We start from the raw sequence: 12,421 nt of genomic DNA on the forward strand, positions 1-12,421 counted from the left end.
GGAAGAAAATTAAGCCCGTTGGTTGATGAAGTTAACTAAGAAAATAAATGACAATAGTTTTAAAAGACACACACACACACACACACACACACACACACACACACACACACACACACACGAGAGGGGGGGGGGAGAAAGAAGGAAGAAGAAGAAGAAGGGGGGAGGGAGGGAGAGGAAGAGGGAGAGGCCCGCACACACATGCGCGCCCTGGACAATAACCAAAACCAGGTAAGAATCCTGTGTCTTCCGGGACTGGCACTTTAGACTGAAGTGAAGATGAGGAAAAGAATAGGAAATGTCTGAGGGCAGAACACAGGGCTCCGAACCCAGGCTGGTCCCCTTTCTCATCCACAGCTTGAGTGGAGAGTGAAGGGGCACATGTGGCAGATGTGACAGTCATAAAATGAGAAGTCACTGCCATTACAGAGATCTTGATAGGTTCCAGCAATCAAGCAAAACACAAGCGCCAAGCAAGGGTCGGACATTTAAAGAATCTATGGCACAAACAGAGGAGAGCTGAAATGAGGCTCGTATGAAAAAGACCTGGGGCAGTGGTACAGAGTGCTGGGCCACACATGGGATTTGTTTGGCCTTTGCAATGTTTGGGAAAAAACACCAAGCCAATATTTAAGAGCTGGGAGAGACACAGAAAAACCCAGATGCCCAGCTTCTCTTGAAAACCTGGCAGGCCTGGCAACTCGAGGTCTACATTTGGGCCTGACAAGAACTGGGTGACAATTGACATGTGGCTGTCCCTTTGACACTGTCATTCTCTTCCCCAAAGGAGAAAGACAAGGATCACGCACTTGCCAACTTAAGCTGCTTTGGTTATTTTCTTATCTTCAAGGCCATCTTTGAAACTCTTGACCTGAGGGCTTCCGGGACAGGCAATCAGTAGAAGGCAATAAGGTGACATGGCTGCTAAACAACCTATTAAAACCAGGAGCAGAGCAGCAGCACCTTTAGCAGTGCAGCTTAACTTCTGAAGAGCTCCAAAGTCCCCAGAGAATCTAGAAAAATCACCATCTTCCCTCCAGAATTATGCCTATCCATATAAAAATGTGCATAAAATCCATATAAAAATTAAGTTCGGGGCACTGGCAGACCCTGGACGGTCTGCACTAGAAAGCAGTTACCTGAATGAACGCCCATCTTCATTGGATCAGGTGTGGCTGCTTGCGAGAGTCCATCAGTGACTATCTGGTTAATTGACAGTTGGCATTCCCTCAGAAAAGAAGGCCGAGAGACCAGTGGATCTCCCCAGCCATCTGCCTGCAATTCTGCCACCACTGCACACGGCTAGAGGATCGGGGGGGGGGGGGGGGGGGGTGGCAGCGGGGGGGGGGGGGGGGGGGACTGGGAGGACAGGTCGGGGAGAGGGGGAGGAGGAGCTAGAGAATATAGGCTGATGAAGTGGAACTCGAATGTGTGTTTGCATGTGCTCTGGAGAAGCCCCATTCCACGTTGGGTGAGGACTTTCAAGTGTGGCTGCTCTAGGGTCACCTACTCCTGCCAGTGACCCTTCATCCACACACTGCAAATAAGTTCAATAACCTCATCTGTTCCCAAGGGTGAACTCTGGTGAAATTGTACTTGGGTTGTTACTGGGACCTTGTAAAGAGGGGGTAGATTGTGGTCTGTGTCTCCCCAGAAAAGGAATCCTCACAAGCCCCCAGACTAGAGCGATGAGATGGAGCACCCTTCTGCATGCTCACAGTGTCTACTCCTGGGGATCACACATTAAGGGGGATGCTCACAAACCCTACCCAGAGCAAAGAACTGCACCAGGGAAAGCTCTGAGATTACATCAGAGACTCAAGGAACTTCAGGCTCAGCAGCATGAAAGCCATGCTAAGTGGCAAAGGCTATAACAGGGAAGGGATTAGGTGCACCACGGTCCAGCTGGCAGAGCTCAGACTGATGAGCGCGAGACCATGAAGTCTACCTCCCTACTCAGTTCACCTAAGAGAGAAGTTTCCTATAATTACATCAGCACATCTGGGTAGTCTGTCCTGCAGCCGATGCAGTTGTGACCTCCCATCTCATACACAGCCGTGCTTCTGCACAGTCAGGAACTGTCAGAGGAGCCACAGAAAGCATTTCCCATTGGGCCGAAGCTCACACCTGTGGTTGTTTACATCCTTCCTCCAACCTGGGCCTCAGTGAGCAGAGAGCTGGAGGGGATGGCAGCAATTCTCGTCCCTTCCTAAACCGCAGTCATGCTCTGTTCAAAGAAGCAGCCACGCTGTGGCCAAGCTGCCTACACGAGACACAGCGGGAGGTTACTCCTGCACAGGTGAGCCTCTGGGAGCTTCCTGGGAACTGGTTAAGCTTTGGCCCCTCTTGCAACTTCAAGCCCAGCTTTTCCCTCCTCTAATCTGCTCTGTCACCTTCTTCTAGCTGTCTTCCAGTCGTCTGGTGTAATTCTTAGGAAGCTGCAGACACTTCAGAGCATATCAGGGAGTCTATTTGTTGAACTGACTCACTCTCCACACGTTTTCAATATGTGAACATTTAATTAAAGCTGTGGACTAATGATCTCAACAGATGAAAATGGGGAGGGCTCAGTGCCACGGAAACTGCGTAGTAGCATTGTAGTCTGGTTAGAGGAGGACACAGGCTAGACCGCTTCCTGCTGGCCCACATGAGAGGCAGTCATCAACCAAAGGCTTTCCAAAATGTTTACTTAGCAGACTGCTAACCAAATAGCCAGTATTCCAGAAACTAAAAAATGGTCTCATTGAACCTTCCATTTAAAAATCTGCCCAAATAGTCTTTTAATTGGTTTATGGGTATATGCATGTGCCAGTGTGTGAGTTTGTACATGGGAGTATACAAAGGCGAGAGGCATCAGATCTGCCGCAGCTGGAGTTACAGGTGGCGTGAGTACTAGGAGTCTCGGGTCCTCCGAAAGTGAAATACTCCTAACAGGAACCATCTCTTCATCCCACAGATTTGATTTCTTTTGAAAAAATGAAACAAGGTTTCATTATGTAGCCCTGACTGGCCCAGAACTTTCTCTGTAGACCAGGATGACCTTGGACTCACAGAGATCCACCTGCCTCTGCCTCCCTCATGAGTGCTCCCAGTACTGGGATAAAAGACATGCACCACCATGCTCAGCACCCCCCAAAAAGAACTTTTCTCGGGGTTCAGGATATGACTCAGTAAAGTGCTTGACAAAGGAGCATGAGGACCTGAGTTTGACCTCTAGCACTCCCCAAAACATGTGGAACAGCAGCTGGAGAGAGCGGCTATCTAGGGCTTGCTGTTCAGCCAGCCTAGTTGAATCGGTGAGCTCCTAGGTCAGTGGGAGACCTTGCTCACCTCTGACCTCCACACACTGCACGCGTGCGCACATACACACACACACACACACCCAAACACAAAAAAACTTTCCTGCTAAAAACGTATTTTAAAAGGCCCAAGAGGGGCCTGGAGGCTCAGAAGTTAAGAACACGGACTGCTCTTCTAGAGGACCCTGGTTCAATTCCCAGCATCCACATGGCAGCTCACAACTGTCTGTAAACTCCTGTCAAGGGGATCTGATACCCTCACACAGACATATATGTGATCAAAACACCAACACACATAAAATAAAAATAAATATTAAAAAATAAAAATAAAAAATAAATAAGTAAAAGGCCTAAGAGATGGCTCAGCAGCATGAAAGCCTAGCAAGCAGAGTTCAGAACAAGGATCCATAGAAAAGTGGAGACAGATTGACTCTGCACATTTGTTCTCTGACCTTGACACGTGCACTGGTACACATGCTTATTACCCTCCCCCATAATAATAAATAACTTTTAAAAATGTCTTTCGCCTGGCGTGGTGGCGCACGCCTTTAATCCCAGCACTCAGGAGGCAGAGGCAAGTGGATTGCTGTGAGTTCAAGGCCAGCCCGGTCTACAAAGCAAGTCCAGGACGGCCAAGGCTACACAGAAAAACCCTGTCTCAAAAACCCAAAAAAAAAAAAAGTCTTTCAAGAGATCATGGACGTCAGGTCTGGAGGATGCACTTCCTAGCACTTGGGAGGTGGAGGGAGAAGAGGGTCATAAGGCCAGAATGCACGTCATGAGACCCTGTCTCAACAAAACAACACACACAACAACAACAACAACAACATCAAAGCAGGAAAACTCAAAGAAGACTCCACCATGTACAGTGGGGGCAGCCTCTTGCTTTACATAGGCTGGAAAGCATGGCTGTTCTGGTGGGCTGTAGAGATTCGATGTAGGAAGGGCGCTTCCCTTTGTCCCTGTCCCTCCTAAGTGTTCTCAACCACTGAGGAAACAAGGTCAGGAAGCAAACTGTGCTTGTGTTCCAGGGAGGAGGGGAGCATGGGGCCTCCTGACCTATAAAACCCAGTATTTTGGCACATCCGCAATTCCCCTCCACTGTGCCAATCAGCTGGAGACGCCCGTCAGCAAACCGCCCTCCCGAGTCACGCTTTTCGTCCCTAGGAGCTGACAAGGAGGGAACCAAGTGCTCTCTGCTGAAAAGAGTCTCCCCTTGAGCCTGCATTTCAGTTTGCTGGAAGAGACAGATGGAGGGGATGACAGGAAAAGCCATTATTTCTTCTGGGCTTCCTCTCTGTCTGGATTCTAAGGAGACGAACACAAAATTCCATCACCGGCTGAAATGTGATCTAAACATTCTTGGAAGCATGGTCTTGCTCCCTGAAATGCGAGCTGGCCTGCTGGCAACCTGTGACCCGTTTCCATATGAAGGTGGGGAGAAACATTCCTGAGGCCTGCCCTTCTGGGGCTCACTCGCCCCACGCTGCTCTATCACGGCCCTCAGGCTGTGCGTGGACGACACAGCATGCCCCGACAAAGTCCTCACGAGTCACTAGCTTTCTCCTCACATTCTTAGGATTTTAAACTACTGAGACTCTTCCTGAGTATTTTAAGGTTTCTAGTGAATCATTCCAAATGTAGGCTGAGTCACAAAATACACTAGTGCTATCCCAAATAGCAGTAGCCTGGGCCTACTCATGCGCAAACCATGGGCTGGGGATGCAGCTCAGTGGTAGAGCTACACACACTTGCCTTGCATTCAGGAAGCCCCAAGTTCTACTCCCAGCACTGAGGGGAAAAAAACCCTGACACAGATCAAGCTTTACACCACCTCAGCTGCGACTAAAAGGAAGTTTTACAGTCAAGGGTGAGGACATTTGTCCTCTAAGACACACCAAATATTCAGGGTAGCTGTATATAGGACTGTATAAAATGAAGTGTAAAGACGAAAAAGAGTTCTTGTCTGTAAGGGGCTACAAACTAGCCAAAGGAACAAGATCTACTCATTAGTAAGCCAAGGGAGACCACGAACTCAGAAGGCCAGGCACAGAGGAGGGCTGGGGAGGGACAACAAGAAAGGACACACGTCTGTCCCCCGTCTGTAGATGAGGAGGTGGTGAGGTGAAGGTCGAGTCTCCTTGGACCTAAGATTCTGATTCCTTTGGTGTTATTCAGCTGGGATAAATAAAATATCATTCTCTTAAGAAGCAGTAGTTGAGGGCTGGAGAGATGGCTCAGAGGTTAAGAGCACTGACTGCTCTTCCAAAGGTCCTGAGTTCAATTCCCAGCAACCACATGGTGGCTCCCAACCATCTATAATATAGCCTGATACCACTGGATAAATAATAAATAAATCTTTTTTTAAAAAAGCAGTATTTGAGCTGGCCCTTAAATGGGTAAATTTTTTAAATGGAAAAACTGAAAGAAAGGGAAGCAAAACAACAACAAAACCACTTCGGGCCTTGATAACAAAGACTGACAGTTGACCTGATGGGCCAAGAATTGCTGATACAAGACGCACAATTGAGAAGGATTATCTAGATCAGGTTACTAACGCAGGAAGAGCCACTCTAAATTCCATGGGCTAGGGCCCTACACTAAGAAACTGAGCTGAACAGCAGCATGCACCTCTTCCTGCCTCCTGACTGTGGGTGCAATGTGTCCAGCTGCCTCATGCTCCTGCTGCCCTGCCTTCTGGGCCTGACAGACTGTATCCCCTCCAACTGTAAGTCAGACTAACCTCTTCCTCCTCCAAATTGTGTCATGTTGGATATTTTGCCACAGCGATGATAATAACTAACACAGGCATGAAGATATGCATGGGTCAGAAAGCATGGGGCACGTGGCAGGGCAGAAAGTTTTCAGTGTGGCTAGAACAAAGTAAGAGACACATGGAAACATGGACAAACAGCCTCGAGGGACGCGTGGGCGGCAGTCTTGAGCAGCAAGGGCGCGTGACTGAGCCATCAGCAGCAGACACAGGGATGTTCAGATGAGGAAATTTCTACCTAGGATTAGACCCCCTCTTACACCCTAACGCTGAGCAGCAGAGAGTGCTGGCTGAAGTGGGAGGACTGGGCTACACAGCTAACACTGTCTCAAAAACACCTAGGGCCAGGGCTGCAGCTCAGTGGGGGAACATCTGTCCAGTGTGCACAAGATCCCAGGATTGCTCCCCAGCACAGCAAAAAGCCAAAGAGGACAAATGAGAGGAGGGAAGCCATCACCACAGCACACCGCTGACCTAAGAGTCCTAACTGAAAGGACGTCTGGACAGTGTAGAGAGGAAGGGCAGAAAGGCATGCTCAACACTTCTGTTACCACAGCCATCTCTGAAATATGACGAATACAGAAGAACAGAATCCAAATAAAAAAGAAATTGGCTAACAGATAACATCTGCCCTTCAGTCACCCAAGAGCACCTCCTCACCATGGGCTTCCATGCCCTTCGTCCCCTCGCAGTAGCCCTCAGGAGTGAGAGCAGAAGGAACCACACAAGACTGAAATGAGCCCAGTCCTGCTGGCCGACTGGGCAGGTGTGAGGAACCAAAGCCGCCTCAGATCAGCATCTCCTGCAGCAATCAAGCCAACAGTGAGCCCAACAACCAAGCTGTCAGACAAAAGCAGGCACTTGAGTTAGGCGTGGGACGTAAGACATGTCCGGGGTGGCGAAAACCAGGGCCCTTCAGTTCATCCATCGTAGCCTGCAAGTTACCGGCCCTGGGTGTGCTGTGCATGAACACACGGTGCGGGTCTGGAGGGTACCGAGAGCTCGAGGCTGGTCTGCAGCTACTACCCCGCCACGGTGGGGCAGGTCACTCATGCTTGCTGCTGACTATGGAACAGACTAATAAAGTGCAAACAAACTGATGAACGTTCTGGTCGCTTGGGTTTTGTGGTCTTTATGAAATTGGGGCACTGTAACTAACGCAGAGGGATGTGTGTCACTTACTTGCCTTCCATCCTGCCCCACATTTGTCTGACCTCTTACGACAGTCCGGATATTGTCATCCAGTCTCCTGGCAAAATAGGAAAGGATGTAAGTCATTGACGTAAACTCAATTCTGGGCAGAACAAAAGACAGACAATCAGCAATTCAGTCTCCAGCGTCTGCAGGCTGCACCTACTTAGTGCAGAAACCCCAACAGGTGCAGTGATGGAAGACCGGGGCTCAGACCAGGGAGCAACACGAGCACAAGAGCGGCCTCAGTACAGACGCAGGTGCTACCGTGCTTTAAAAATTGGCAAAGGCTAATATCCAGAAGCAGATGGAAGAAGCAATAAAACAGTAAATGTTTCCACAGAGTAAATCAGCAGTGACAAAGTTAGAGCTGGTTTACAGCAATGAGCTAGCAGATTCAAATTAGCAACTGCAAAATCCCTACTTTGGTGACTTTAAAATGGTCAAGGAAAGCTGGAGAGATGCCTTTAGTGGCCATTCTTTCGGAGATCCTGAGTTCAATCCCCAGCACTCACATGGCAGCTCACAACTGGCTGTAACTGTGTTCCCACGGGATCTGATGCCCTCATCTGGTGTGCAGATGTAGAAGCAGACTAAATACCTATATACATAAATAAATAATCTTTAGGGAAAAATAATGCTGGGCATGGTGGCGCCATCTGTAATCCCAGCACTCAGGGAATCAGGCAAGCAGATCTCTGTGAGTTCAAAAACAGCCTGGTCTACAAACTGAGTCCAGGATAGTCAAGGTTATATAAAGAAACCCCGTCTCAAAAAACCAAGAACAAAACAAAAAACAAGCAAAAATCAGTCAAGGAGCCAGTGTGATTTGTGAAATCCCTGCTTATTCTTTGCGCATTGGTGGTCCAGCCTGTCGGAGGCAGACCTGCGGCTTCCAGGATCTCCCTTTTTCTGGGGCGTCCGCCAGAGGAATTTCTATCAGTCAGCTTCATTTTGCACTTGAAGGATCTATTTAAGGTATGGCAGCAAGAATGCAGGAAATACCTAGCTGCGGGGCTCTCTGGATTACCAGGATGTTTCCGCTTTTTATGTAAGCTCTGGCAATTTTGAGGTCCCCTCTAGAGCCATTATGGCTGAAGCCAAAAAAAAACAATGAGGAGGATTTTGTTTGGTTGGTTGGTTTTGATTTTTTGAAGATTTATTTACTTTATTATTTTATGGGTAGGAATGTTTGGTCTGCATGTATGTATGTATACCAAATACATGCCTAGTACCTGCTGATCAGAAGAGGGTGTCAGACGGTTGTGAGCCACCAAGTGGGTGCTGGTAACTGAGCCTCTGTGAGAGCAACAAAGGCTCCTCGTTGTGCCTCCTAAGGCACCAGTGGGACAACACGTCTATGGGCAGAGGGCCCTTTACTCAAAAATCTAAAGACTGGTGAGGGGACTCATTTTCTAGACTGAGAATGAATGCTTTCAATTTTCAAAACGAGTTTCCCCATCAAAAATCAAATAAAGACAAGCTGAATGTGGTGGCGCACATTCTATCAATGCTATCACACTGGAGGCAGAGGAAGGTAGATCTCTTGAGTTTGAAGTCAGCCTGGACGACCTAGTGAATCCCAGGACAGCCAGGGGCTACACAGACAGGCACTATCTTTTAACCAAAAAAACAAAACAAAACAAAACAAAACAAAAAAACCAAGCCGGGCATGGTGGCACACGCCTTTAATCCCAGCACTCAGGAGGCAGAGGCAGGATCTCTGTGAGTTCGAGGCCAGCCTGGACTACACAGCAAGTCAGGACAGTCAAGGCTACACAGAGAAACCTTGTCGTGAAAAACCAAACCAAACAAATAACAAAAAAGAGAAAGAAAACAATCAAGTGCATATAGAATCCCCACGTTAATCTGAAGCAATGGAGTCAGGCTGCTTATATAATGAAAGACGTGTATTTAGTAGCTTGTAGGTGCCAAGTTTATAATCCCAGACATGGATAGGCCTGAACAAGGCCACCAGGCAGGAAGCAGCTGATGATGACATGGACCATCAGGCCCTGAGTTAACCACAGTGTTGAATTCTGGGCCACACCCAAGTCAACCTGTAGATCCAATGTTATAGTTACAGTTAACCAACAGATATAACCCCATCTCCATATTTGCTCTTAGCACCACAGAAAAGTAAACCTACTAAAGAATAAAACCATTAAAATATTGCAGGAAAGTTTTTGCCTTTTTTTGTTTGTTTGTTTGTTTTGTTTTGTTTTTTCCAGACAGGGTTTCTGTGTGTTGCCTTGGCTGTCCTAGACTCACTTTGTAGACCAGGCTGGCCTTGAACTCACAGTGATCTGCCTGCTTCTGCCTCCCGAGAGCTGGGATTAAAGGTGTGCGGCACCATGCCTGGCTGGTTTTGCCTTTTTTGAACATTAACTTCTCCTCCTCTTCTTTCTTCCTTCCCCTCTTCCCCCATAAGGTCTCAGGTGTTCCAGGCAGGTCTCAAACGTACCAAGTAGCCAAGGATGCCCTTGAACTTGCGAGCGTCCTGCTTCTAGCTCCCACGTGCTGAGACACGGGTGCATGCACCCACACCTGGCTTATGGCTTATGTTCAGGACTGAATCCTGGCCTTCACGCTATGCTGGGTTAGCACTCTACAGACATACATCCCCAGGCCTGATGAACTGAGTTTTTTGTTTTATTTTAGGCTGGGTCTCACTGTATAGCCCTGGCTGGCTGGGAACTCACTATATAAAACAGGCTGCCTATGAACTCAGAAATCCACTTGCATCTCCCCCTGAGTGCTGGGATTAAAGGTATGCACTACCACAGCCTGCCTGATAACTGTTTTTTAACAGTCGGTCCCAGCTCCCTTCATTTTGGATGGGCAGTTAAACACTGGCCAAAGAATTAAGCTTCTTGTCATAGAGTTTACCACCAAAAAAAAAAAAAAAAATTTATTTTTTAATTTGAGATTTTAGTGCTTTCATTAAAAAAATGTGATTCAGATATGGCTAGATTAACAATAAACCTTTCATTAAAACCAAATTACTTACCTTATTTTCAGTCTTATTTTATTCACGACATCATCTATGTTTGCCAGAGACTACAAAAAAAAAAAAAAAAAAAGAACGTTGGCTGTTACTTTACTTTCTGGAATTCTCTTTCATAGGAAAATAATGCATGAAAGGGCTGCTTATGACACCTTGTTTATTTGTTTGTTTGTTTGTTTTTTCAGACAGGGTTTCTCTGTGTGTAGCCTTGGCTGTCCTGGACTTGCTTTGTAGACCAGGCTGGCCTCGAACTCACAGCGATCCGCTTGCCTCTGCCTCCCGAGTGCTGGGATTGCAGGCGTGCGCCACCGCACCCTGCCTCAAGTTTAATCTTGACACCACATTTAATTCTTTTAAAAATCATCTAATTAAAAAACTTTTTGAGGGGCCGGGTGTGCTGGCGCACACCTTTAATCCCAGCACTCGGGAGGCAGAGGCAAGCGGATCGCTGTGAGTTGGAGGCCAGCCTGGTCTATAAGGCGAGTCCAGGACAGCCAAGGCTAACACAGAGAGACTTTGTCTTGAAAAACCAAAAGAAAAACAAAAAACCTTTTTTTTTTTTTTTTTGGTTTTTGTGTGTACATGTATGTACATGTTGGCACATTCTGTGAGCACACAAGCACGCACAGGCCAGAGGCTGACATTAGGGTTCTTCTTCAGTCACTCCCCACACTGAGCCATCTTCCCAGCCTCGTTCCTTTTAACACTCAGCAGTGGCTGACAAATACCCCTGTTCCCTTTTGATGTTTTATTAAAGCACTGCCACATTGCTCGACTCCCACGTCTATGGCTGCCTGTGTACTACAGTGGCCGAGTTGGGAAGGTTGTGACAGGTACTGCAAGACCTATAAAGCTTGAGCGATACCTGCTAACATGATATCTAAGGCTGTGGACTAGGTGTGGTGGCACCTTCTTTTAGTCACGGCACTCAGGAGGCAGGGCCGGGGGAGTCCCTTGAATTCAAGGTTGGCTGACACTACAAAGTGAGATCCTGGCTCAACAAAGGAAAAAAAAAAAAAAAAAACCACACCAGCCAGGCATGGTGGCGCACACCTTTAATCCCAGCACTCTAAGCAGAGGCAGATGCAGAGTTTGAGTCCAGCCTTGTCTACAGAGTGAGTTCTAGGACAGTCAGGGCTGCAAGAGAAACACTGTCTCTAAAAAAGGGGGAAAATACATATGTCTCTATAACACCTTATCCTTCACCAAGCAAATAAAGTTACTTTAGTGACTGTAGATGTGTTAGGAAACTGTCTGGAAGAGCACGCACATTAGTAACATGTCAGCGGCTGGCAATGTTTCTTCTTTTTGCCTCTGAGTATTAGCCTGTATTTTAATTCATCTGTATTGGCTGTCACAGAATAGTAAAAACAGATGGACCGAAAGAGAAAATATGGTGAAATGGTGCCCCCTGGTGGAAGATGGGAAGAATGGTATTCCCTAGTTTCCCTTACCTCTGCCCCAACAGATACTTTTTCTCAGGAGGAAGTATGCTTAGAAATTGCTTCTGGCTGTCTGCTGACAAGAGAAAGCCAGGAACCTTCCAGGAATAGACCTGAGGTGCCAACTAGCCTGTTCACACCTCTCCTCTTAAGCCAAGATTTACTCCAATTTTTCGGAAATCCAAGAATAGTCAGCCAGAAGCAAGGGTGAAAGTCAGAAAAGAGGAGCTACTTTTATGGGGTGGATTTAGTCCTACCCTACTCTCCTGAAGATTAGATCCTTCAGAACTGGCAAGCTGCTCAGAGCCTTGCGCTGGCCTACCCTGCCACTGCCAACTCACTGGAGGGCAGCTGTTCAATATCCTGAGTTTCTAAGAAAAATAGGCCTAGCAGTTCCTGGCCTACCAACTCTGCTGGAACTCATTCTTAAAACAACAATCATGATTGTGTGTGTGTGTGTGTGTGTGTGTGTGTGTGTGTGTGTGTGTGTGTGTTGCTCTGTGTAGATCAGGCTGGTCTTGAACTCAGAGATCCTCTTGCCTCTGCCTCCTGAGTGCTGGGATTAAAGGTGTACATCACCATGCCCAGCTATACATAGTATTCAAAAAAAAAAAAAAAGTGTCGGAGAAGCTTGAGAGATAAGCAGTTAAGTGCACTGCTGTTCTTCCAGAGGACCTGAATTCAGTTCCTAGCATTCATGTCACGCACCCCC

General features: G+C 47.4%; 1 protein-coding gene across 1 annotated transcript in view; it reads right to left on the reverse strand.

Moving 5' to 3' along the window:
• The window catches only part of Vps53 (VPS53 subunit of GARP complex), a 144,852-nt gene that overhangs the window by 116,313 nt on the left and 16,118 nt on the right, over nt 1–12,421 (reverse strand). The window contains exons 3-4 of the mRNA XM_051157983.1: nt 10,271–10,320; nt 7,252–7,318 (exon numbers count right to left, since the gene is read on the reverse strand). Coding sequence (XP_051013940.1) covers nt 7,252–7,318; nt 10,271–10,320 — 117 coding nt within the window. The remainder of the gene's footprint in view (nt 1–7,251; nt 7,319–10,270; nt 10,321–12,421) is intronic.

Source organism: Acomys russatus, chromosome 16 (genome assembly GCF_903995435.1).
Source record: "Acomys russatus chromosome 16, mAcoRus1.1, whole genome shotgun sequence".
In the NCBI taxonomy this organism is placed as follows: Eukaryota; Metazoa; Chordata; class Mammalia; order Rodentia; family Muridae; genus Acomys; species Acomys russatus.